Source organism: Stenella coeruleoalba, assembly GCF_951394435.1.
Source record: "Stenella coeruleoalba genome assembly, chromosome: 19".
Taxonomy (NCBI): Eukaryota; Metazoa; Chordata; class Mammalia; order Artiodactyla; family Delphinidae; genus Stenella; species Stenella coeruleoalba.
In genome coordinates this window covers 31627802-31652559 of record NC_137165.1, presented here as the reverse complement: position 1 = coordinate 31652559, position 24758 = coordinate 31627802, and the positions used below count along the sequence as shown (strand labels likewise).

Genomic DNA, 24758 nt, shown 5'->3' with positions numbered 1-24758 from the left:
TTATTGGGGTAATTTACAATATTGTGTTAGTTTCTGCTGTACAGCAAAGTGAATCTGTTATACAAATACATACAATCCAATCTTTTTTAGATTCTTTTCCCATAGAGACCATTACAGAGTATTGAGTAGAGTTCCCTGTACTATACAGTAGGTACTTGTTAGTTATTTATTTTATATGTAGTAGTGTGTATGTCTCAATCCCAGTCTTCCAATTTATCCAGCCCCACTCCCCGGTAACCATAAGTTTATTTTCTGCATCTGTAACTCTCTTTCGGTTTTGTAGATAAGTTCATTTGTAGCCTTTTTTTAGATTCCACATATAAGCGACATCATGTGATATTTGTCTTTCTCTGTCTGACTTACTTCACTCAGCGTGAGAATCTCTAGGTCCATCCACGTTGCTGCAAATGACATTATTTTGTTCTCTTTTATGGCTGAGTAATATTTGACTGTATATATGTACCACATCTTCTTTATCCATTCCTCTGTTGATGGACATTTAGGTTGCTTCCATGTCGTAGCTATTGTAGCCTTCATTTTATTTTTGTTTTCAAAACTTCTTTGATGGCTCTTACATGTTTACTCTTCCAGAAATTAATTTTGACTGGAATTGTGTTACATTTAATGCATTAATTAACATTTAATTTGAGGAATTGACATCTTTTCAGTACTAAAACATTCAAATTTAGGAATGTGGTGTTTCCATTTATTCAAGTCATCTGTTATGGACATATACTTCTTCAGAGTTTTAGTTTTCTTCATATAAGTTCTGCATGTGTCTTGTTATTAATTTCTAGGTATATTATAATTTAGGTTGCTGTTGTGATGGGATCTCTTTTTCCCCCCCCATAATATTTTCTAATTATTAGTTACTGACATACAGGAAGACTACTGGTTTTAATATGTATTCAACCCACTTAGTGAACTTTTTAAATTGTTAAGTTTTTTAGTCAATTATATTGAATTTTCTATGTAGACAATCATATCATCAGGAAATAGTCATCGTTTATCCACTCCTTTCCTGCCTGTTTACTTTTCATATTGCATTATCTAGGCTGGGACCTCAGAACAATGTTAACTAATAGCAATTATAGAATTTTTGTAATGTTTTCAACTCTATTTGGGAATTCCTTTAGTTCTTAATCTCATTAAGTTTGAATTTTGCTATATGTTTCAAAAGGTAGTTGTTATCAAGTTGAAAAATATATCCTTCTATTCCTAACAACAATAATGTTTAACATTTACTATAATGGTTAACATTTACTAAGTGTTTATTGTGTACCAGGTATCATTCTAACTATTCTGAGTCACATGTATTAACTCACTTAATCCCAACAACTCGATGAGGCAAGTTATTTTTATCCCCAATTTACAGATAAAGAAACTGAGGCACAGGGCATTAAAGGGTCCTAGAGTTTCACAGTGGTAATTGTAGAGCTAAGAACTTGAACCTTAAAGCTTGTGGCTTTCACCATTACACCAAACTACCTCTTTTCCTACTGTGAATGAAAAAATGTTGTGTGCCATATCAGTAAACAAAGGATGTTGCAGCTGCGTGAGGAAATTCAGAATGGGAAAGAGTCCTGAGGGAATTCAGGATGAGAAAGAAAGGAATGATTTCAATTAGCCCAGACTCTTGCATCTTCCCATACGTAGAAAAGTGCTAATTCATTAACTTGAGATATCTGTGGGATTTTTTGGGTTTTTTGATATTTTGTAACAGACTGTAATCTTTTGATGTGCCAACTACCTACCTGGTCTTTGTTGAAAAAACCCATATATATCCTGGCTCCTCCATTGCCTCTTTGGAACAGTCCCTCAGAACTATTCTGAGAGGCTGTCTCCCGGGCTTGAAGTCCTCAGAAACTCCGCCAAATAAAACATAATTCTCAACTTTTAGGGTGTGCATTTTTTTCAGTCAACACTACTTACTAAGAGTTTTTTTAAGTCAAGAAGTTGTGTAGAATTATGTCAAATGCTTTTTTATTGTCAGTCAAAACAATCATATTATTTTGCCCTGTTACTTTGTGAACACAGAGAATTATATTATTTATCTAATACTGACCATTGTTGAAATTCTAGAATGTGTCTTTCTACTTGGTTTGGTTTGTAGTTTTTTAATATACCATTGACCCTTGAACAACATGGTTTTGAACTGTGTGGGTCCTCCTATCCACAGATTTTTTTCAGTAAATCCGCAGCTGGCTGAGTCTTTGGATGCTGAACCACTGATAAGGAGGGCCGACTCTAAAGTTATACCTGGATGTTTGACTGCATGGAGGGTTGGCGTCCCTAATCCCCTATTCTTCAAGGGTTAACTGTACTGGCTGTTTTTAGTTTGCTAATACTTAGGATTCTTTTTTTTTTTTGGCTGCGCAGCATACGGGATTTTAGTTCCCCCTACCAGGGATCGAACTTGCACCCCCTGCAGTGGAAGTGTGGAGTCTTAACCACTGGACTGCCAGGGAAGTCCTAGCTAATACTCAGGATTCTTGACTATGTAGTCAATAAGTAAAATTGAGCTATAGTTTCATTATACTATCCTTAACACATCTGAGTTCCAAATTTATGCCAATCTCGTAGGATAAATTCAGAAGCTTTTGTCCTTTTCTATGCTGTAAAATTATTTTAACATGTTATCTGCTCGTTAAAAGTGTAATGAAACTCATCCATAAAGCTATCTAGTGGTTCTTTCAGGGATAAAACTTTAACAGCCTTTTTCATTTCTGTGTGTTTATTGGTCTCATATTTCTGCTGCTTCTTAAATCAGTTTTCATAATTAATTTTCCTAGAAAATTAATTTTATTAGATAAATGTATTGGTATAAAGTCATTTGTTCCCTTAAATTTTAGAAACTTCCTCTGCATATGGGATATTAACTTTTTCAGTTATATCATTGCTTATTTGTGTTTTATTTTTTCCCTTGATTTGACTTGCTAGAGGCTTGTCCATTTTATTCATGTCTTCAAAGACCTAGTTCTTAGATTTATTTCATCTACTGTCTTCTTTTTCTTATGTTAATTTCTGCCTTTGTTTCTGTTAATGCATCACTTCTTCATTTTTTTCCCTTAACCAATAGTTTATGTATACTTTGCAGTGGAGAAATTGGTCATAATTTTTTCTCACAGCACCTTTTTTCCCCAGATGTACAATTCAGCAGTTTTTAGTATATTTACAAAATTGTGTGACAGTCACCATTATCTAAGTCTAGGACATTTTCATCCCTCCTCTTATTACCAAACTTAGGTTCGGCTGCTTGCTGCTCCAAAGCCAATAATTTGAGAGGCAAGTGTCAGTAGAAAGGAAAGGTGCTTTAATCAGAAAAGCCGGCAGTCTGGGGGGACGGTAGACTTGTGTCCAGAAGCCAACTGCGAAGATCATGCTTAGCCATGACAGTTTTTTTTGTTTGTTTTTTTTTTGTTTTTTTTTTGCGGTACGCGGGCTTCCCACTGCTGTGGCCTCTCCCGTTGCGGAGCACAGGCTCCGGACGCGCAGGCTCAGCGGCCATGGCTCATGGGCCCAGCCGCTCCGCGGCATGTGGGATCTTCCCAGACCGGGGCACGAACCTGCATCCCCTGCATCGGCAGGTGGACTCTCAACCACTGCGCCACCAGGGAAGCCCAGCCATGACAGTTTTTAAGGGGAAAAATGGGGTGGGGGGGTGGGGGGGAACCTCAGTGAATCATCGAGGCAGGAGGTTGGATTCTGCATCATTCTCCAGTTTGTGTGCACATTGGCTGGCTCTCCCTTCAGATGTTATCTTGCCCAAGTGATCCCAAGCAGGATTGCTTAGGGGGGCTGTTGGGAGTAGAAAGCTAGTCATTTTTTTAAACTGCTAAATTCTTCATTCTTACTTCTTTTTTTCTAGGAAAAGAATCAACAAGGCATGGTGTGCATTCAGGAGAGCAAAAGTCAAGAGTTGGGTTAAATTGCCTAGTGATCTCATTCCTATAATTAGGTTCTTTTAAGGTTAGAGGGGAACAGAAATGGGCTAACAGGAAAGGGACAGAAGAGCTGCTTTCACTCTTGCTGTAAACTCCATACCCATGAGTTGTTATTCCCCATCTTCCCCTTCCCCCTATCCCCCTGATGACTGCTAATCTATTTTGTCTATGTGGATTTGCTTCTGGACTTTTCATATAAATGGAATCACACAATATGAAGCCTTTTGTATCTGGCTTCTCTGGCTTAGCATAATGTGTTCAAGGGCCATCTGTAATGTAGCATGTATTATTTCATTCCTTTTTATGGCTGAATGATACTTCATTGTATGTGGGTACCACTTTTTGTTTGATCTACTCATCAGTTGATGAGGGCTTGGATTTTTTTCCCCCACTTTTTAGCTATTATGAATAATGATGCTATGAACATTCATGTACAGTTTTTTGTGGGGACATATGTTTTTATTTAAGTATATGCTTAGGAGTGGAATTGCTGGATTGTATGAGAACTATGTTTAACTTTTTGAGGCACAGCCATACTGTTTCCAAAGCAGCTGCACCATTTTACATTCTTCAGCAGTATATAGGGTTCCAATTTCTCCATATCCTTATCAACACTTGTTATTGTCCATCTTTTCTTTTTCTTTGCCCATTGAATTATCTTGGCCTCCTTGTCAAAAATTAATTGACCATAAATGTAAGAGTTTATTTCTGGACTCTCAGTTCTGTTCCATTGGTCTATACTTCTGTCTTTACACCAGTACCACAATCTTGATACTATAGTTTTATGGCAAGTTGTGAAATCATAAGTGTGAGTCCTCCATACAAGAGTGTTTTGGGGTATTCTGGATCTTTTGCATTTTTCTATGAATTTTAGGATCAGCTTGTCAATTTCTGCAAAAAAAAAAAAAGACAGTTGGAATTTTTATAGAGATTGTGTTGAATCTGTATTGTAGATCAAGTTTGGGAGTATTGCCATGTTAACAATATTAAGTCTTCCAGTTAATGAACACAGAATATTTTTCCTTTTTTCTTTATTTTCTTTCAAAAATATACAAGTCTTAACATTTCTTTGTTAAATTTTTCCCTAAGTATTTTATTCTATTTGATGCTATTGTAAATGGAATTGTTTTCTTAATTTCATTCTCGGCTTGTTCTTTGCTGATGTATAAAAAGTCAGTTGATTGTTGATCTTATATCCCACTACCTTGTTGAACCTGTTTATTACCTTTTTTTTTTTTTTTTTTTTTTTTTTTCGGTACGTGGGCCCCTCACTGCTGTGGCCTCTCCCGTTGTGGAGCACAGGCTCCGGACACGCAGGCTCAGCGGCCATGGCTCACGGGCCCAGCCGCTCCGCGGCATGTGGGATCTTCCCGGACTGGGGCACGAACCCGTGTCCCCTGCATCGGCAGGCAGACTCTCAACCACTGCGCCACCAGGGAAGCCCTGTCACCTTTTAATGCATCTCTTCTGCTTTCTTTTTATTTCTTTTTATCATTTTTCCATCTCCTTGAGTTTATGCATGTTAGGCCATTTAGTTTCCGTTTTTTCTAATTCTTTTTTTTTTTTAAGAAGCTACTCTTTATTTTAGACAACTTCATAGAATTATTTTCACACGTCCCCACTTCTTACCTTTCATCCTCTTAGTTGAAAAGTCTTGAGAGAGGTGAAAGAAAAATCACAGAGGGTAAACTTTGCAGCAGTAACAAAGTGCTTCCCCCAAGTACAGCTAACCGTTTCCGCAAACTGGCATTCTGCAGAACAGTCTTCTAAAAAGTGTTGCTAGGTTTTCATGGGATAAAGGAGTAGGGGCTAAGACGTCCACGCTCAAATAGTGTGGGAAATGGTAGATTAAGGTTGGTGTTCTGTACTGTAACAGGAATTCTCAGAGTCCTTAATATTCTAAGGTGGGTTGATCTTCAAGAGGAGAAAAGGGATATGGAATACTCCCTAAGCTTTTTGAGCAAACAATCTTTTTTTCACAGAACACAGCAGAAGTAGTTTGAAGTGTGCAGTAATCTCAGGTTTTTGAGCCGGAAGTTAGAAAGCCTGATCTCTTCACATTTTTCCTCCCATTCTTTGCTAATGCCAGCAATAGAGTGACTCTAGAATCCGGACCACAAGTCATATTTAGAAAGGACAGGTTCATCAAGGATGGAATGGAAAGAGCCAGCTACCTCCTCCTTTTTCATTTTACATTTTTCTTTAAACCTCCCCCTCCCCGTGTAAGCTAAGCAATAGGTACACTTCCTCCCTTAAGCAATCCTTGGCTGCTATTTCCCTGCTTTTGTGACAGAGCAACTAATTCATCACTACCTGAGGAGACAAAAAAGTGCTACCAAGGCAAGATGGTGGGCTGCCGGAATTTGTCTAATAATAGCTAAAACACCACAAAAAGCAGCACACTCACAGAGAGGAGGACAGCCTCAAGAAATAATGTGGACACATCATCCAAGCAATACTTTTCCAAGCACTGGTCAAATCTCCACCAGCACAACTGAGAAAGCATTTATGTGAATACCTCAGGCCTGGGTACTGGCCTCTTGGTTTGAGATGTGGCTAGATTTTCCTGAGAAAGGCATCTGCCTTAGACTCTGTCTCATTGGTTTACTTTGTTCAGTCTCTTCCGGGCCTGGGCACAGTTCTGCCACTGACCTGCAGCAAACTCCTAATTCCTAAAACAGTGTGACCACATCAAAGAGTTGTAAAGCAATCTCCATGGTTATTTAGCTAATTAAACTTGCATTCAACATCATATGCTGATAGGATGAGGCAAAGGATAAGATTCCAATCTTGGGTCTTTCCAAGCAGGGCATGTTAGATGGTGACAAGAGAAGGATTAGTTGCTAGCTGGATCTGAGCTCAGGCTTGGCCATGGAGGGAACTGGTTTGGAAGCGTGAGGGGTTTCCTGAGCTCTGGTGCAAACTACAACGGTTTCACTCAAGGAAGGGTATGATGTGGGCATAAAACCATGCTTCAGACCGTTGAAGATGGTCCCCTTCGAGAGCCAGGAACACCAGCTGTCCTGCGTTGTCCATTGCCTTTAGCCCCAGGGGGTCCTGTGTGTACAGGGTGCTCTCCTGTAAGGGAATGATTTCCTTGGCTTGGCCACTTCTGTAAAATCCAAACCACTCAGAATCCACGGGGTCCACAGTGGAATCATTGAGGAATTTCACCACCACAAACTTCTTCAGGGCCATCAGGTTTTTCTTGTAGGACTCATTGACACCTCTCTCCTGATTAGTATCTGCCAAGAAGATGCTGTGGTTGCTATGTCCTTCTTTATGGGGTCGTGCCAATATTCTGCTTGCACCAGGCGTTCTTGTATAGCTTTGTTGTAAGCTCCAGCATTCACTGTTTTTCTGATCAAGTCACAGATGTGAGAGCTCTCTCCTGGGCAGTGAGGGAGTCCAAAAACACCTTGATGTTGTCCCTCAACTGAGATGAGATTGATCATAGGAGCATCTCTGAGCCACTGCCCTCAGAAATTGGCCTCCCTAGGAGAATCCCATAGCATTGTAGCCTTGCTGCAATTTAGGATCCTTAGCAAGAATCTGACACACCATTTTTACTTGGGAGTTGACATTCAAAAAGAAGCTGTTCTCCACATCCTCTACCAGGATCTTCCCAATCTCTAAAGATAAGACGTAAATTCCAGGTATTTTCTTCTCAACCATTTGTTTAATAGTGCCCGTGCTTAAGGGATTACAACAGCTGTCTCCCATCCCATGCCAGATCACCAGGGGCAGTGGCGCTGGCAGGTCAAGATGCCCCAGCACCGGGGAAGTGCAGGACCCCGGCAGGAAAGTGAGAGCCCTAATTAATTCATTTTAAGGCTATACATTTTCCTCTAATTACTGTTTTAGCCACAAACATCTTGAAGTATTATAATTGTGGCTTGTTTCTAATTTAGCGTTCATTTCTTTTTAATCCAGTAATATTCTACAGTTTCCAAGTGTTTTGGTGGTTATTGTTCTGTTGTTAATACTTAGTTTAATTAAACTGAGATTAGAGTTCATGTCTGGTACGATTCTCCTTTTGGAGTTCACTGATAATTTTCTACTTTTGTTAAGTTGAGACTGTTCCACAAGCAGCAAAATAGGAATACCTTTGGCATAAAACCCCAAATAAACCAGTTGGGACCAGAGTGTTCTGTTTATTTTTGGACACAGTAGATGGGAATACCTTTCATGGATGATAAGATTAAATCTTTCTCTGACTTCCTAGGTAATAAGTTTTGTGCTATTTTATCATAATCAGAAATATTTTAAAATGTCTTTACAGCCACAAATAAGAAGAGTAATTCACCCAAGCCAGCTCGGTCCAGTATAGCAGGTAGTCTGTCACTTCGAAGAGCAGTAGACTCTGGGGAAAATAGCCGTTCAAAGGGAGACTGTCAAACTCTGTCTGAGGGTAAGTATGGAGAGTTTAGAATGTGATCTTGGTGGGTAGATGTCTGTTACTCGAAATTGATCTGATGGTATAGCTTTAGACCTCTAAAGGCACCAAAAATGCTGAAACTCAATTTGAAAGTTCCTTGATCACACAGAACAGACCCATCAGTAAGAAAGTGCAGCCATTAGACTGCATATTAAATAGTTGGCATCAAAAAGACTAGGTTATATTTTAAAATTGTTTTTGAGTTTTCCTGCAGTTTAAAACTATATGTATAGTGAGATCTCCTAACGTGGAAACTAGAGAGAGAACTTTTTGTTTGTTTGCCTTCTTTCTGAATATCCCCTTCATTTTTTGTAGGCTCCCCAGGAAGCTCTCAGTCTGGGAGCAGGCACAGTTCTCCCCGAGCCTTGACACATGGCAGTATTGGTGACATTCTGCCAAAATCTGAAGACCGGCAGTGTCAAGCTTTGGATTCAGATGCTGTTGTGGTTGCAGTTTTCAGTGGCTTACCTACTATTGAAAAAAGGAGAAAAATGGTCACCTTGGGGTAAATTAAGTTCTTTTTTTTATGTAATGGAATAATAGCTAATAGTTTTGTTTGGCACTTTAAGTCTACAACATAATGAACATAATAAACTTCTAGTTTGTTAATTTTTTAGCAGACAGTTTATTTGTTGTATTAAAATGTAACTTCAAGCATCAGAGACCTTACCTTTTTCTTTCTTCACAGAATGAGATAGTACCAGAAGTTCAGTTTGAATACATTAGAGCTCATTTTCACTGGTTAGGATAATAATGTTATATAACCTTGGGTGACCTCTGCCTTGTGACATTTTTGGGTCAACTTTTTTTTCCATCTGTCCCATATTTTTCAAAGACATTTGTGCTATGCTATATTATGTCCCATAGGTCTTTTACATGAATTTTGTATAGAACAAAGCACTTCTGGCGATTTTATTTTAAAACTGCTTTTCTGCTTTCATCTCACCTTTTTTTTCCCTTTTATGAAAGTGTCCTCAAAACACATAGTTGGAATTTCCCAAAAGGATATATATATGTGGTCATCAGTACCTTTATCTCTCTCCCAGGAAACATAAACTCAAATCCCAGTCATGTCACCCAAACATAAATCCCAGTCATGTCACCCAGTCGACATTGTCAATTAAACTTCCATCCATTTAAAAGAGAGTGATTATGGAATGTATTGTCTGTGAATGTGCTAGATGAGCCATTAATATCCATTTGCTGATCTATTATATGCATATTAAATACATTTCTAATTTTAAACAATGGAATAATTCTACCTTGGAGGCTTTGAAAAGAACTTTGAATTAAATTTAGAGAAAGATTAATATCCCTTAAGTTTACTTAATTGTATAGAGTTTTAAGATCTGGATAATTACCAAATCTAATAGGACAGCTGGTGGCTGTTTTCTGTTCTAGCTCAAGTTTAAGCAGTGGAAGGGTGTTACAATCATTGGAGATTGTCTGGTCCTTCGCATTTCCTAGCCTGGTTTTATACATGTTCCTTTCAAGATGAAGCTGCAACTAGTTTTTATATTTTGTTATGGAGATTTATATCTGCCTTTAGTCATAAAGATTAAATGTGTACGAATGTGCACTTTTTTCTAGATTGTAAAATCCTGTATAAATGTGTAAAGCTCATAGCTATAACCCTCATTTTACAGTTAATTACACTGCCAACCTGGGTCATGTGGTGTTTTCCAGCTTGTGTTTTTTTTCCTTGCCTTAAGGTAGTATAAGCAAAAATTTTAAATGCTAGTAATAAATGGTTCAAAAATGGAAGTTAAAAAAAAGAATATTAAGTTAAAATTTCCCCATCTTTGTCTCCCATCTGCTTTGTTTTCCAACCTTCTGCCCACACACATTCCTGCTGTTTTTAATTTTTTGTATATGCTGTCTTCTCGGCTTTCACGCATATTTAAGCAATATTTAAGTGACCATATAGCTTTTTTAATACGAAAGGTGCACCTTGTTTTCTCACTCAGTATACCTCAAAAGTCTTTCCATATTGGTGAGAACATGTTATTAAGGACTTATATTTATTTTTAAATTGGAATTCTTATTGAGATAATTGTAGATTCACATGCAATTATAAGAAAGAATAGAGGGAGCCTGTGTACCTTATCCAGTTTCCCCTAATTATAACATTTTGCAAAACGCTGACATATTATCACAACGAGGATATTGACGTTGATGCAATCTACCACTTTATAACCTTTCATTGTGAGTCTTCTAGTGAATCTTTTAAAAGTAAAACTTGAAATTTAGTATTAAACACCAGTGCCCTATACCCTACTTAGTTTGCTCAGTTTCTGGACAGGAAAAAAATCTAGATTATTGTATCAGTGACTAGTTATACAAGAATATCAGGTTATTTTCTCCCTCTTTGAGGACTAGTGTTAAAGGAGGTCGTCTGGAAGGAATGCAAATGACTGATTTGGAAAATAATTCTGAAACTGGGGAATTACAACCTATACTACCTGAAGGAGCTTCAGTTGCCCCAGAGGAAGGTAAGGAATGGTAAAGTCATAGTTGGCGGGAGGCGAAATAATCTTTTTTTGGTGGTGGTCGGGAGTGGTTGGTTTAATAAAACAGTTACTGAGATGTTATCTACTATCTGACATGCTTGATCTGAAAACAGCATTTGTTGTGCCTCTGAGTTTGATTTACTAGGACATTAAGCACAATGGAAGGCAAAATGGATAATCGACTACATAAAAGGACATCTTACTAGAACAGGCATTTACAGGGAGAAAGTCTGCAGATACTTCATTTGCTCATTCATTAAAAATGTGTTATGCTACCTACATGATAGGCATTGAAGTTTTGCTAGATATGAAAAGATTAAATTGGATATGTTCAGTGTCTTACAGGAAAAACATGCCCCCAGACAACTAATTAGAATATTAAATGTTAAGTACCTTGTCTTTTAAAGTCAGTCTTGATTAATGTTTATAGATTACTTTGCTCTTTTAGAAGGATTCCAAACTTTAACCATTTAAAAAATCCTTTATGGTAACTGACTTCTACTCTGCCAGTTCATTCTCAGTTACATTTCTAGTATTTGTCTACGTGTTCTTCCAGGTCCATTATTCTTTATCTGAAAGTGTAGAAGACTTTTTTGTAATTTTGAGTTAACAGAAGGTGCTTGAAACAAGGCTATGTGTGTTGCCCTTGCTTGTCCTTTATATGTTAGCAGAAAAGCATGTCAACTTTATTAATGATATTTGACACTGAGATTTTTCATTTCTTAGTGAAACTCTGCCACCTACCACCTCTGCACTTATTTGAATTTCAACGATTGATGAATTGTAGCTCAAAGCATATATAAAAGGTGCCAGCGTCTACCTCTGACTGCTCTGTGAGTGTGTGTGGGTGGTGGCATTTTCAGGCTTTTCAGTTAAAGAACACTAAACATTTTGGTCTTCCATCTTAGTTGGTGCTCCTGTGGTGGGCAGCATTATTTCAGTAGAAATTAAATGGAAAGGATTTTCAAAGTGAAGTGTTGATTGTTAAAACAACAGGAAAAATATATTATGATTGATCTTTATAGAAAGGACCTATAAGGATTAGCTAGTAGGGCTTAGCTAGTTTCCATGTATTTATACATACTGATTATAGATTGTAGTGGCTTAAATTGTTTTAGCATGTGCTGGAATTGTAGGCTCCTTCTGTTTATGCACCATTTGTGAAATGCTTCTAATGTGTCTGGCATTGTTTTGATGCTGGTGATAAAGTAATTCCTGAACCTACTGTTTAGTTCAGGGTTTCTCTACCTTGGTGCCATTGACATTTTGGGCCAGGTGATTCTTTGTATTAGGGGCCTGCCCTGTGCACTGTAGAATGTTTAGCAGCATTCTTGGCTTTTAACCACTAGGTGCCAGTAGTACCTCCTCTGAATTACAGTAACCAAAAGTGTCTCAAGACATTGCCAAATGCCCCCGGGAGGCAAAATCATCCCCAGTTGAGAACCACTGGTTGAGTTGAAAACTCAAACCAGGGGTGACAACTCCTTAAGAATCACTTGCCAGAGTGGGTCATAGTTACAGATGGGAGCAAGGTGTCCTCAAGTATGCTGGGTATGTGTTGGTGGTGGTGGGAAGGGAGCAGGGAGAGCAATTGAAAACCAAACAACAGGTGTTAGAGACCAGTTAATAGCCAATTATGATATGGAATGATGAGTGCTGTGATGGGGTATATAGGGAGCTCAACTAACAGGTATGTAATAATAAAAATAATAGATAATATTTGCAAGCCCTCATTAGGTATTAAGACTGCTAAAGACTTTACCAGTATTATGTTTTCTCAGTACAGACCTACATGGTTACTTTATTATATTGATTTTACAGGTGAGTAGGCTGAGGCCTAGAGATGTAAGTTACCTTACTCAAAGTCACAGAGCCGATGCTCTTAACTGTCACCTCTCTACCAACCTAGTCCACACTTGGAAAGATCATCCTAAGGGATGAGTATGAGTTAGTATGAGTTGTGAAGACTGGTGAAAGATGAGGCCAGAGTGGAGGCAGAGGTCAGATCATGAGGAATTATACTGTATGTCTAGCTAGAATTTGGACTTTGTCCTTTGAATGGAATATAAGCAAGGAGTGAAATAATAAAATTATGTTTTAAAATTCCTACTCTAACTGAGTTGGGGACTGGGAATGGGGTGTGGAACTCTGGGGACAGGAAGACTGGTAAAAGAAGAATGTTAAATTAAACTTGGACTTTTAAATTTCAGCCTTCATCTCATAAATTCACATTTTCTCAGCAGTTTTTCTATGTAAATAGCTAGTTAGCACCAAAAAAAAACCCCTAAGTTTTGACATTAGTTCCATTTCTTTTTTTAAAGCTAATCGTCAACAGCTTATCCTAAACTGGAGAAAGGCATTTGCTTGGCCACATTTAGGATCTGCTCTGCACTTTCAAGTCTTTGAATCTGAGATTTAGTGCTGTCAGTGTTACTCAGTAACACATTTTTTCTTATGTAAGGAGTGTTGTAGTGATGCAAAGCACCTAGAACTCAATAAGAAAAGTTACTGTAAACATGCAAATCAGTAGTGCCAGGGAAGTCCACTATTGCAATTTGTTGGTATCTAAACAGCTTATTTACCACTAGAGTCCCAGGATAGGCAGTGAGGAGACTAATTGATAAGGCTGGAAGAGGGGAATAGGTAAACTAAAGGAGCTCTGTGCCTTTTGAAATTTGCTTTGTGAGAGGAGAATGGGGCCTGCCTTACTGCTGTGGGTATATTCTATCATCAGCAGGAGCCAGTTCTCAAGAAAACCTTTACTTTTCGCACCGGTAAGCCTTGGTGAAAAGTTGAGTGGGGTTGTCTTACATCTGTGCTTAGGAATAACGAGCCTCTTCATTCTTAAGCAGAATGCCTAAAAGAAAATTTTCTGTGGTAGGTCACTGTAAATTGGTGCCTCTTTCCTCTCCTCTTCCTCCCTCCCTACTGCCAGGCTGTTTGAAGAAACTTTAAAATTTTTTTTAAAGTTTCCAGTTTTAAAGTTTTTAAAACTTTAAAATTCTTTGTGTTTACTAGTTGGGAATTTGGGACAACTAAAGTGGTCTCTTAAATGTTCCTGAGAGTCAATAAAAAGTGACTTTTCTTAGACTTGACAGTCATCAACAGGCCTTTTCCTTTCTAACTGGGATCATATGGGACAACCTTGTGTTAATCTCCTAGTTAATGGCTGCATTGCAAAAATCTTGATTTCCTTCTCACACACCCCCTACCCCAATTGATACCTACAGAATTCCTTAGGTAGACCGGTCTCTTCCTTGTTCTTTCTAAAACTGGAGACTATGCGATTGACTTCTGAATTAGCACAGTCCTTTTCAATTAAGTCAGGGGTGTCACCCATCCCAGGGAAAGCCATGGCATGCCTATTGCAAACCTTACTGGCACCCTATCTAAGAGCAGTACACAAGTCTGATGCTCCAGCATTGCTGATCCCTTTTGGTGTATCAATGAAGACATAAGTTACAAAAACCCAATCAGCTGGTTTAAGCAATAGGAAGATTTACTGTCTTGTATTAACAAGAAGTCTCACCTAACTCTGGTAGGGCAGTTTCAAGGTTGGAAAATTTACCTGCTTAATGTCATCAAGAACTCATTTCCTCCCACCAGCCCCGTCCCCCCATCTTTTGCTCTGCCATTCTAAGTGAGTTGGCTTAGCTCCCTTCAGGATGGCAAGGTGGTTGCTACAGCTCCAAACTTTATATGGAGTCAGAAAAACATTCTGGGAGTAGGGGAGGATTATTTCATTTTATATGTCTCTGTTTATCAATGTTTATCAATGAGAGCACATCTCATTAATCAGTAGTGAAAAAAAAAGGAAACTTGGCAAAGTCTGAACATTTGGTTCCCCTCCCTGATCCATTCCACGTGGCCACTTGGAGAAGGGAAGACGACTGAACAACATTGAGGTTCTGCTGGAAAGGAGGAAGGCAAGTGAAGCATTAGTGTTTGGTCTACCAGGTGGTTAATGTATTTTCCAAGCAGCTGAAGTTTGAGCACCCCTGAATAAGGGCGTTATAACTCATAAGTTAGCTTTGGACTACTGAGCATATAGTGGATACTCAAAAAATATGGTAGGTGATTGATATAGAAATACCTTATTTCACATTTTACTTTAAGATGCAGGGTTGATTTTGGGGTTTTTTTCCCCCACATGAACATCGCTGAAGCATCTTCCATTTAATGGTATCTTACAATAATTATCATTGACAGCCAGTTTTGTGAAAACTTGTTGACACCTTCTGGTGAGATTAAGAAAGGTCCTGTATTCAAATTTCTTATAGTTGGTGAAATATCACTAGTTTGCTTTAACCTTAATGCAGTGGGTAGACATTGCAGTGTATGGGGCAAGGCACATAGCAAATAGCTTGTGACCTGTTACTTGACAGTAGCTACTTTCATTTCCAAAAAATGAAAGTATTTGACCTTATGTTGTGTTTACTTGCTCTCACTGATGTCAATGAGTTGTACAGGACCTGGTGACCCCATAGGTCAACTATTAAGCTAGAGGTCAAGAGACCAATTATTTTTCTCATTACATTCACAGAGCTAGGGAACTTCAGATCTTAGGACTTGATAAAAAAACAAGTAGTGTTTTCATGCAGGAATTTGTTTCCAACACTTCTTGGGAAATGCATGTTTTTCTGAATCCTAAGAAAAGTAGGTCAAGAAATCAGAAAACCAGAAAAAATTATTCTAGTTCTCCTGTTAATCTTAACAGTCAACACAGAAACATGGGGACTTCCTGGCGGTCCAGTGGTTAAGACTCCACGTGTTCACTGCATGGGGCACAGGAACAGTCCCTGGTCGGGGAACTAAGATCCCACACACTGCATGATGTGGCCAAAAAATGAATTAAAAACAAAACAAAACAGAAAAAAACAGAGAAACATGACTGCTTTGGAAGAATCCACTAATGGCAAGTTGAAAGTATAAACTGGAAATGCTGGTACGTAGAATCAAAGGTTAAGATCAATGGGAGCACCTTGAAAAGAAGCAGTTGCAGTCAAATCAGCCCTGGCTGTAGCTGTTGCCATTTTATAAGTATGTGTTCATGGCCCTGTCTGCTGCTATGTAAATATTAATGAGTCTATACTATACTATACAGGAATCCTGTGAGCGGTGCTCCAAGAAATAGGAAGTTTCAAAAGCAAAAGAATTCCTCATATTGGCATTTTTTAAAATAGATTTATTTTTGGCTACGTTTGGTCTTCATTGCAGCGCACGGGCTTTCTCTAGTTGTGGCGAGCGGGGACTACTCTTCGTGCACGTGCTTCTCATTGCGGTGGCTTCTCTTGTTGCGGAGCACGGACTCTAGGCGCACGGGCTTCAGTAGTTGTGGCGAGCGGGCTCTAGAGCGCAGGCTCAGTAGTTGTGCACGGGCTTAGTTGCTCCACGGAATGTGGGATCTTCCCGGACCAGGGCTCGAACCCGTGTTCCCTGCATTGGCAGGCGGATTCTTAACCACTGCGCCAGCAGGGAAGTCCCCATATTGGCTTTTTTTTTTTTTTTTTTTTTTTTTTTTGCGGTACGCGGGCCTCTCACCGCTGCGGCCCCTCCCGCCGCGGAGCACAGGCTCCGGACGCGCAGGCCCAGCGGCCACGGCCCACGGGCCCACCCGCCCGGCGGCAGGCGGGATCCTCCCGGACCGGGGCACGAACCCGCGCCCCCTGCATCGGCAGGCGGACTCCCACCCACCGAGCCACCAGGGAAGCCCCCCCATATTGGCATTTTTGATGTGATTCCATGTAGTGCTATAAACCTTACTAAGAGTTCTAAGTGTACATTATTCAACTATTACCCAGTAGTGTTCACAGCATTTTCCAGTATTTGAATATTCACTGTAGGCTACAGTTCTTGTAAATACTACAAACTAACCAAAAATTTTAAAAGATATATAACTTTATTAGAGTTTGAAAAATATTGTAAGTGTTTAAAGAATAACTTGAGATTTGGGGAATTCCTGAGAATTCCAGTTCCTCGTTTGTGAATCCTGGAGGTTAATATATGTCAGGAGTTCAGAAACACTAGTACGAAGAGGTCAAATTTGTGCCTAGAATTTGAGTAACTCATGTGGGTTTGAGTTTTCAGCAGCAGTTCCATGAAGGGCCAGAAGGTGGAGGTGGTGCTTCATGCAAGTAGCTGGTTTATTCTCTTAACAGTTAAGTATCACTCTTGACTCTTGAGAGCAGGAAAGTTTTTTCCTTTGCTTAGTAAGGAAATTTCAGAAACGTCCACACATCCAGCCTATCTTCAAAATATTTAAGGGAGAAGTAGTACTACACAAACTCTTATTGAAAACAGAAGAGAAGGAATTCACCAGTAAAGCCATCTGGGGCTACAGTTTTCTTTGTTGATCTTTTTTTTTTTCCCCCCTTAAAATTTATTTATTTATTTTTGGCTGCGTTGGGTCTTCGTTGCTGCGAGCGGTCTTTCTCTCTAGTTGTGGCGAGCGGGGGCTACTCTTCGTTGTGGTGCATGGGCTTCTCATTGCAGTGGCTTCTTTTGTTGCAGATTACGGGCTCTAGGCGCACGGGCTTCAGTAGTTGTGGCTCACGGGCTCTAGAGCGTAGGCTCAGTAGTTGTGGCGCACGGGCTTAGTTGCTCCACGGCATGTGGGATGTTCCCGGACCAGGGCACAAACCTGTCCCCTGCGTTGGCAGGCCAATTCTTAACCACTGCGCCACCTGGGAAGTCCCAGGGAAGTCCCTGTTGATAGTTTTTTAAGCTACAAATTCTGTTTCTTTAATACTTAAAATACCTATTCAGGTTATTTTTACCTGAATGAATTTTGGTAGTTTGTGTCTATCAAAGAATTTGTCCATTTCATCAGTGTTCTTGATTTCAAGAGCATAAAGTTTTTTATACTGTTCCCTTATTACCCTTTTAATGTCTGTAGAATCTCTAGTGATGTCCCCTCTTTTATTCCTTTTTTTTTTACTCTCTTTTGTCTTGGTCTGCCTAGAAGCTTTTCAGTTTTATTGGCGTTTTCAAACAACTCTTGTTTCAGTGATTTCTTTTTCTTTTGTTTTCCTGCTAATTTAATTTCTGTTCTTTATTTCCTTTTACCCAAGTTTATTTACTCTTTTTTTTCTAGTTTCTTAAAGTAAATGCTTAGACCATTACTTTGAGGCCTTTTTCTCTTCTAATATAAGCATTTGATGCTGTAACTTTATCTTTAAGCACTGCTATAGCCACATCCCCAAACTTTTGATATGTTGTACTTTTATTTCCATTCAATTCAGAATGTTTTTCATTAATTATGGAGAATTCTTGGCCATTTTCTCTTAATATATTGTCTCTCCTTTGCTGTCTTTATGGCTGTCTAGTTGACACAGTTTGAACCATTCCTTTTTTATCCCTGTGTTTCTTAACCTTTTTTTTATAATGGCAATCTCATTGTTCTTAAAAACTCTGGTTAATTTTCTCAGTTCTGTCTTTAAGTTTTTCAACCTTGCCTAAATTCATCTATTAATAGTTTAATTTTAATGACTATATCTGAAAAGTCTAGTAATTAAAAAAAAATCTGTCCTTTTCCACATTAAACAGAATTTTGTACTCTATTTTGTGAAAAAATTCGTGGTATTGTCCTTCTATTTGTATATCTGCTGACTCTTACTTCAAGTAGATTGTCTGCCTTGTTTGTAAATTTTGATTGGAACATAACTTTTTGAGACTTTTTCTACCCCTTGTGAGAATCATCCCCCCCACCCCCCGCCACTATAATTGTTGTGACCTGGATTGTGGAAGCTTCCCACCACAGAGGTCTTTTAAATATGTTTCAAGACTATTCATGAGCATTTTTATATCTGCTTTAGTCTGTGTTAGATAATTTCAACATTATCTCTGTCATCTCAGCACTGATGTTCGTTCTTGTCTTTACCTGGTTTTTCATACAGTGAAGCAATTTTGGATTGTATCCTGGACATTTTTAATATGATTTTGTGAGACTCTGGGTCTTGTTTAAATCTGCCAATTTGTTGGTACTTCAAATTCTTGTCTACTCCAATATGCCTGTCCCTGTTTACTTTTCAGAATCCTCAAGTAGCCACTTCATGCATTCTGTCCAGGTTTTATAGCTGCATTCAGTGGGAAAGATGGGGTGGAGTATGCTTGCTTCATCTTACCTAGAACCTTCCCTCTAGAGGAATAAATTGCTTTATTCGGATCACACTAGCTCCTGACCAGTTTTTATGTTACTTTCCTAAGATTTGAACCTCAACCTTAATCCCAAACTTAAATGATGCACACAGGCCTTAGTTTGAATTCTGAGGTGAGCTGAGCCCAGAAACAAGACAAAATTCCCTGCTGTCTTCCTGTGACAGTAGACAGAATTATTTAGTTTATTCTTTCAGTAAGAGTTTTAGCGTTTTGCAGGGAGTGCAGTTTTAGTCTCACTTTCAACTCCCTTTCTATGGTGGATCCAGAGGTTTTTTTCCTATCCCCAACAGAGTATTAAAGACTTCTGCATCAAGCTCTCTGGGGCAACTGCATCTACCCCACTAGTTTTCCATATCCGTTTTGTCTCTATACCTATGGATTTCCATTCGTTCTTTTAAATATAGCTGTTCATTAAAATTTTTAAGTTTATATTTTATCTAGCATTTATAAGGGTTTGTAGCAGAAATATTTTCAGATTTTCTTGATCACTGTTTTGTTGAAACAGAAGTACTTTCTGTACTATAAAAATTCTATAGAACTTTTCTTTTAAGAACCTACTCATATGCAAAAAACAAAATTGGAGGCCCAAATGGGATAGTAACTCATTTATTGCTAAAATTACTGGAATTTTTTTATACACACAGCTAAATATAAGTGTAAATATGTATTTGTATTTATGAGTGTTTATATTTATATATGTTTTAGGCTAGAAACTGTTGAATCAAGATTAAAAGAGCTGTTATCTCTTATGACTCTTTAGGGGGGAAAAAAACCTATGTTTGCCTTGGAAAAAGTGTTCTCAGTATAATGAAATTAATACTGGCTTCAAATTCTAACTTTTCAGGTACTGTGGAAAGGGCAGTTTTAATTTTTGAGGACGAAAATAAATACTGCTCTAAATAACTAAAGAGAACTTAGGTTTGTGTAGTTACTTTTTTCTTTGTTTTGTTTGCTTGATATCTTCTGTTTTCTTGGCATTCAGTGTAAAATTCACTAGGAATCTCAATGTATGATAGGGAGATTGCCTTTTTCTTGCAGTGGTTACTTGTCAGAAACATGTTCTCTGCTTCTTTCCTGCCAGGAATGAGTAGCGACAGTGATATTGAATGTGACGCTGAGGACGAGGAGCAGGAGGAGCGCGCCAGCTTGGGCAGATTTAGCGACTCCTTCATGGCACGGCTGCCGGATGAAGGTGCAACCCATGACGTCATTTCATGGGGATTAATTAAACCATCTCTTCTGCTGCTTCCTTTGTTCTCTTTCTGCTTCTGCTTCTTCTGCTTTGCTGCTTCTGCTGCTTTTTCTTTTTTTAAATTATTGTCATTTGTGAGACGACATTCTGTGGGATAAGCTAAATGGTGCGCGTACTGAAAAAATTTGGTAGGCGGTCAGACACCACCTAATACGTGCTACTTACTGGGTGGAGCAAGTGTTGGCAACCTGCTTTGGTACAGCCCATGACCTGAGAATGGAAGAAAAAAAAAAAAGCCAAACAAAAAAGAATTTTCCATGGAGAACACTTGTGGCCTGCAGTGCCTAAATATTTACTATCTGCTCCTTTGTAGAAAATGTTGCCAGCCCCTGGGGAGGTTTCAGATTTTTTTTTTTTTCTTTTCAGAGATATTTGTAGCCTAGCTAATAAGGGAACTTTTTTAAAGATAACTCTTTCTGACTTCTTAGAAATGCATGCTGATTATGGAATCATTGATTTTATTACCACTTCCTCCTAAAAAAGTCTTAGGAAAAAACTCACTGAGAGAAACCCATTGTTAGTATTTTGTTTTGTTTTATTTTAGGTGTACAGCATAATGATTTGATATATATATACAATGCAAAATGATCACCACAATAAATCTAACATCCATCCCCCATTGTTAATATTTTATCCAGAGACCTTAACGATCAATCTGAGCATTCCTCTGTAAGAGTTCCTGGAATAACAGCATTGTCAGGCTTATGCTAATTGTCGGCTTTATATTTTACATATTTCTCTGATATTCTAGTGTCTTTTTTAGTACAGACTCAGTCACTTGATGATTTTTTAGGTATTAAGGTACTCTTAGCAATCTTCTCTGCTTATAGAAGCAGCAGCCAAATTTCAGGCAAGTTATCTTGAGTGCCGATGAGTTTTTGTAGTGATATTTGCATGCGCAGTTTAATTGGCTTTGAAATACATTTTATATTTACAAAATCAGTCTTTAGAGTGTACATCGTCATCGTTTCCTATTCCCTTCTTTAGCTGCTCCCATAGTGTCCCCAGGGCGACAAAGTCAGGCAATGCCTTTCATCTTCTAATTGTGGGCGTCTATTACACATTTTGGTTTTTTCTCCTTTATTTTTTTTCCCTTTGTGTTTGTTACACTTGACTCAGATCAAAAATTCTCTAAAAATAGAGATTTGTTCACAACCCAGCACATCTTTATCACTTAAATAACACACTTGGTAAGATCGTTTCGAGATAAGGAAAAGAAAATATTGGTCTTTTAAAAATGTTAACTCTTTTTTTTCTCCTAGATACACGTTCCAGTTTTCCTGATGGTGAACAAATAGGCCCTGAAGATCTCAGCTTCAATACTGATGAAAGCAGTGGAAGGTAATTTTCAAATCAAGAAAACTGACTTGCAAGCTACCTTGAATTTTGCTGTAGTTGGTGCTCAAACTTGTCAACAGTCAGATAATCAGATTTGGTCTTATTTTTTTCATCATCTCTACTTGAAATAGTAATTCTGAAACTTTAGAAAGTAGCACAATTCTAGTGTAAGACATTAGTACACAGGAAAAAGTTGTGTGGGAAGAATTCTGTGTAATGTAATAAAATAACAGTGTAGCCTCAATTAATTTAGTAAATAGTATATTCATAAAAGGCAGTTTGTCTACTGTAACAGAAGGGCAATTAACTGCCAGGAAACGTACCTGGAGACAGTGCATGCACTCAGTAACCTGCTCAGCATCGGTGCTCTTCTGTCTTGGCTAGACACTCAGTTGTGTTTAAATGACCACCTTTATATTTTGGGTTTTAATTATAGTTTATAGTTTCACTAGTGCCTGTAGATTAGTGAGCAGAAATATTACTAATGTGTAGATTCTTCCCTGTAGACACTTTATGTGGATAACTGAAGTAACACTAGACTGAATCTCCTCTTTGGAATATGTTGACTGACTGAGGTTAATTTATTTATCTTTTCTTGTTTGTTCAAGTGCAGGCACACTAATTAATGACACCTAAGCTTTCTTTTGTGTGACCTTTACAAATGTAATTTTAAATGAATTAAGTTAATATGGATTGGTTATGTTTCTGGTCGTATGAACACATGTAAGAACATTTAAAATTATTTCGTTTTTTCTGCTTCTTACTAAACAATTATAATGTAACGGGTATTTTAAAACCCTGTTTTCTCCTTTATTTTCATTAGTTGGACATTGATTTCAGTGTCAATACATTTAAAGATTCTTATATATTGTACTGTGGCTTACATGAAACTGTGGTATAAAGTTTACTTTCATACTCAGAATTAGTCCAAAATAATTGCCAAACTATATCATTGTGCTCTTGCATTTGTTTTTGAGCTGCTATGCTATTTGTGAAAATTACACTGAAAGTTGACTAAGAGACTATTGAAAAAGCATGAATATATACACGTGAGAGGCATCTCATCTGCTTATTTTTTACTTAATGAATATTGTTCCCCTTTCCATGTCTAGTGTCTTGCCGAATGCTGTGTGATTCATGGTTTGCTTTTCTTCAAAACAGTTGGCACTTTTTGTTAATAAAATGATGCTGAGAAAATGTTATGCCTCTGCAATTTATTAAAAGTGGAGCAGGAAGCCCCCCTTTTTCCTATTCCTATTGCCTGTGTATAATAGAGCCTGTTGAGCTGTAAGTAGATGCATGGGGAAGTTGGAAGACTTATTTATGATCTCCATAATGTGTAATGTGTGGTTACTTCTTCTCCTTAAATTAGTTGGAAATATTTAAGTAGTATAATCACATGAGAAGTTAAAATTTAGCATTTGCTTACTGCCATGATAGCATTGGCTTGCTGTCGTATAGTTATTAGGTATCTTATTGTGCAATGCTCTGAAACATTACTGGTAAGTTCTTCACATTTCATTTTCTATTAGCTGGAAATGTATTTATGTTCATTACATCTTGATGAGATCATATTCTAAATCAAACTTATTTCTGTGCTACATTGTAATGGGTAAAACTATAATGTAAGAATTTTGCACCTTTAGTGTTGAGCAAATCATTGTAAGAACTGATTTTGTAGAGGTTTATTTTTTAATTAAGGCTTATCAGAATTCATAAAGACAAGAGTGATTGACTCTGCTTTGGAACTCTCACTATTGTGTAGCTGTTTCTTGACCTGTACATGATATAGAACTGAGTGCTTTCCAGTGTACCTTTATAACTTATTTTCAAAATATGGAAAACCACTGTGGTTAAGAACTAAGAGAAGCCAGAGAATAGACTGTTCATTTGGGGAAATTTACTTGTAAGAGTTTTTAGCACAAGTGATTTAATCGTGAGATTCTTTTGGGTCATTAATCTAGACAATAACTTTTTTTTTTGAATTTTTGAATTTTATTTTATTTTTTTATACAGCAGGTTCTTATTAGTCACCCGTTTCATACACATCAGTGTATACATATCAATCCCAATCTCCCAATTCATCACACCACCACCACCAGCACCCCGCTGCCTTCCCCCCTTGGTGTCTGTACATTTGTTCTCTACATCTGTGTCTCAATTTCTGCCCTGCAAACCAGTTCATCTGTACCATTTTTCTAGGTTCCACATATATGCATTAATATACGATATTTGTTTTTCTCTTTCTAACTGACTTCACTCTGTATGACAGTCTCTAGATCCATCCATGTCTCTACAAATGATCCAATTTCATGCCTTTTTGTGGCTGAGTAATATTCCATTGTATATATGTACCACATTGTCTTTATCCATTCGTCTGTTGATGGGCATTTAGATTGCTTCCACAACCTAGCTATTGTAAATAGTGCTGCAGTGAACACTGGGGTGGGTTCATGTGTCTTTTTGAATTATGGTTTTCTCTGGGTATATGCCCAGTAGTGGGATTGCTGGGTCATATGGTAGTTCTATTTTTAGTTTTTTAAGGAACCTCCGTACTGTTCTCCATAGTGGCTGTATCAATTTACATTCCCACCAACAGTGCAAGAGGGTTCCCTTTTCTCCACACCCTCTCCAGCATTTGTTGTTTGTAGATTTTCTGTTGATGCCCATTCTAACTGGTGTGAGGTGATACCTCATTGAAGTTTTGATTTGCATTTCTCTAATAATTAGTGATGTTGAGCAGCTTTTCATGTGCTTCTTGGCCATTGTTACGTCTTCTTTGGAGAAATGTCTATTTAGGTCTTCTGCCCAGTTTTGGATTGGGTTGTTTATTTTTTTGTTATTAAGCCACATGAGCTGCTTGTATATTTTAGAGATTAATCCTTTGTCCGTTGCTTCGTTTGCAAATATTTTCTCCCATTCTGAGGGTTGTCTTTTGGTCTTGTTTATGGTTTCCTTTGCTGTGCAAAAGCTTTGAAGTTTCATTAGGTCCCATTTGTTTATTTTTGTTTTTATTTTCATTACTCTAGGAGGTGGATCAAAAAACATCTTGCTGTGATTTATGTCAAAGAGTGTTCTTCCTATGTTTTCCTCTAAGAGTTTTATAGTGTCTGGTCTTA

General features: G+C 38.0%; 1 protein-coding gene and 1 pseudogene across 9 annotated transcripts in view; one reads left to right on the top strand and one right to left on the bottom strand.

Annotated features, from left to right (window-relative positions):
* Positions 1–24758, top strand: part of TRIM37 (tripartite motif containing 37) — a 155670-nt gene that overhangs the window by 93647 nt on the left and 37265 nt on the right. For 6 of the 8 annotated variants that reach the window (XM_079906086.1, XM_079906084.1, XM_079906079.1 and 3 more), the window contains 5 exons: positions 8227–8355; positions 8698–8887; positions 10756–10874; positions 20131–20241; positions 21564–21642. In XM_079906086.1, coding sequence (XP_079762212.1) covers positions 8227–8355; positions 8698–8887; positions 10756–10874; positions 20131–20241; positions 21564–21642 — 628 coding nt within the window. Of the gene's footprint in view, positions 1–8226; positions 8356–8697; positions 8888–10755; positions 10875–20130; positions 20242–21563; positions 22831–24758 lie in introns of those variants that run through there. The other 2 variants (XM_079906080.1, XM_079906085.1) reach the window with 2 other exon arrangements.
* LOC307177360 (palmitoyl-protein thioesterase 1-like) lies at positions 6879–7862 on the bottom strand (annotated as a pseudogene). Its single transcript has 2 exons — positions 7801–7862; positions 6879–7758 (listed from the first exon to the last, which is right to left on the bottom strand). The product of its transcript is annotated as a palmitoyl-protein thioesterase 1-like (transcript).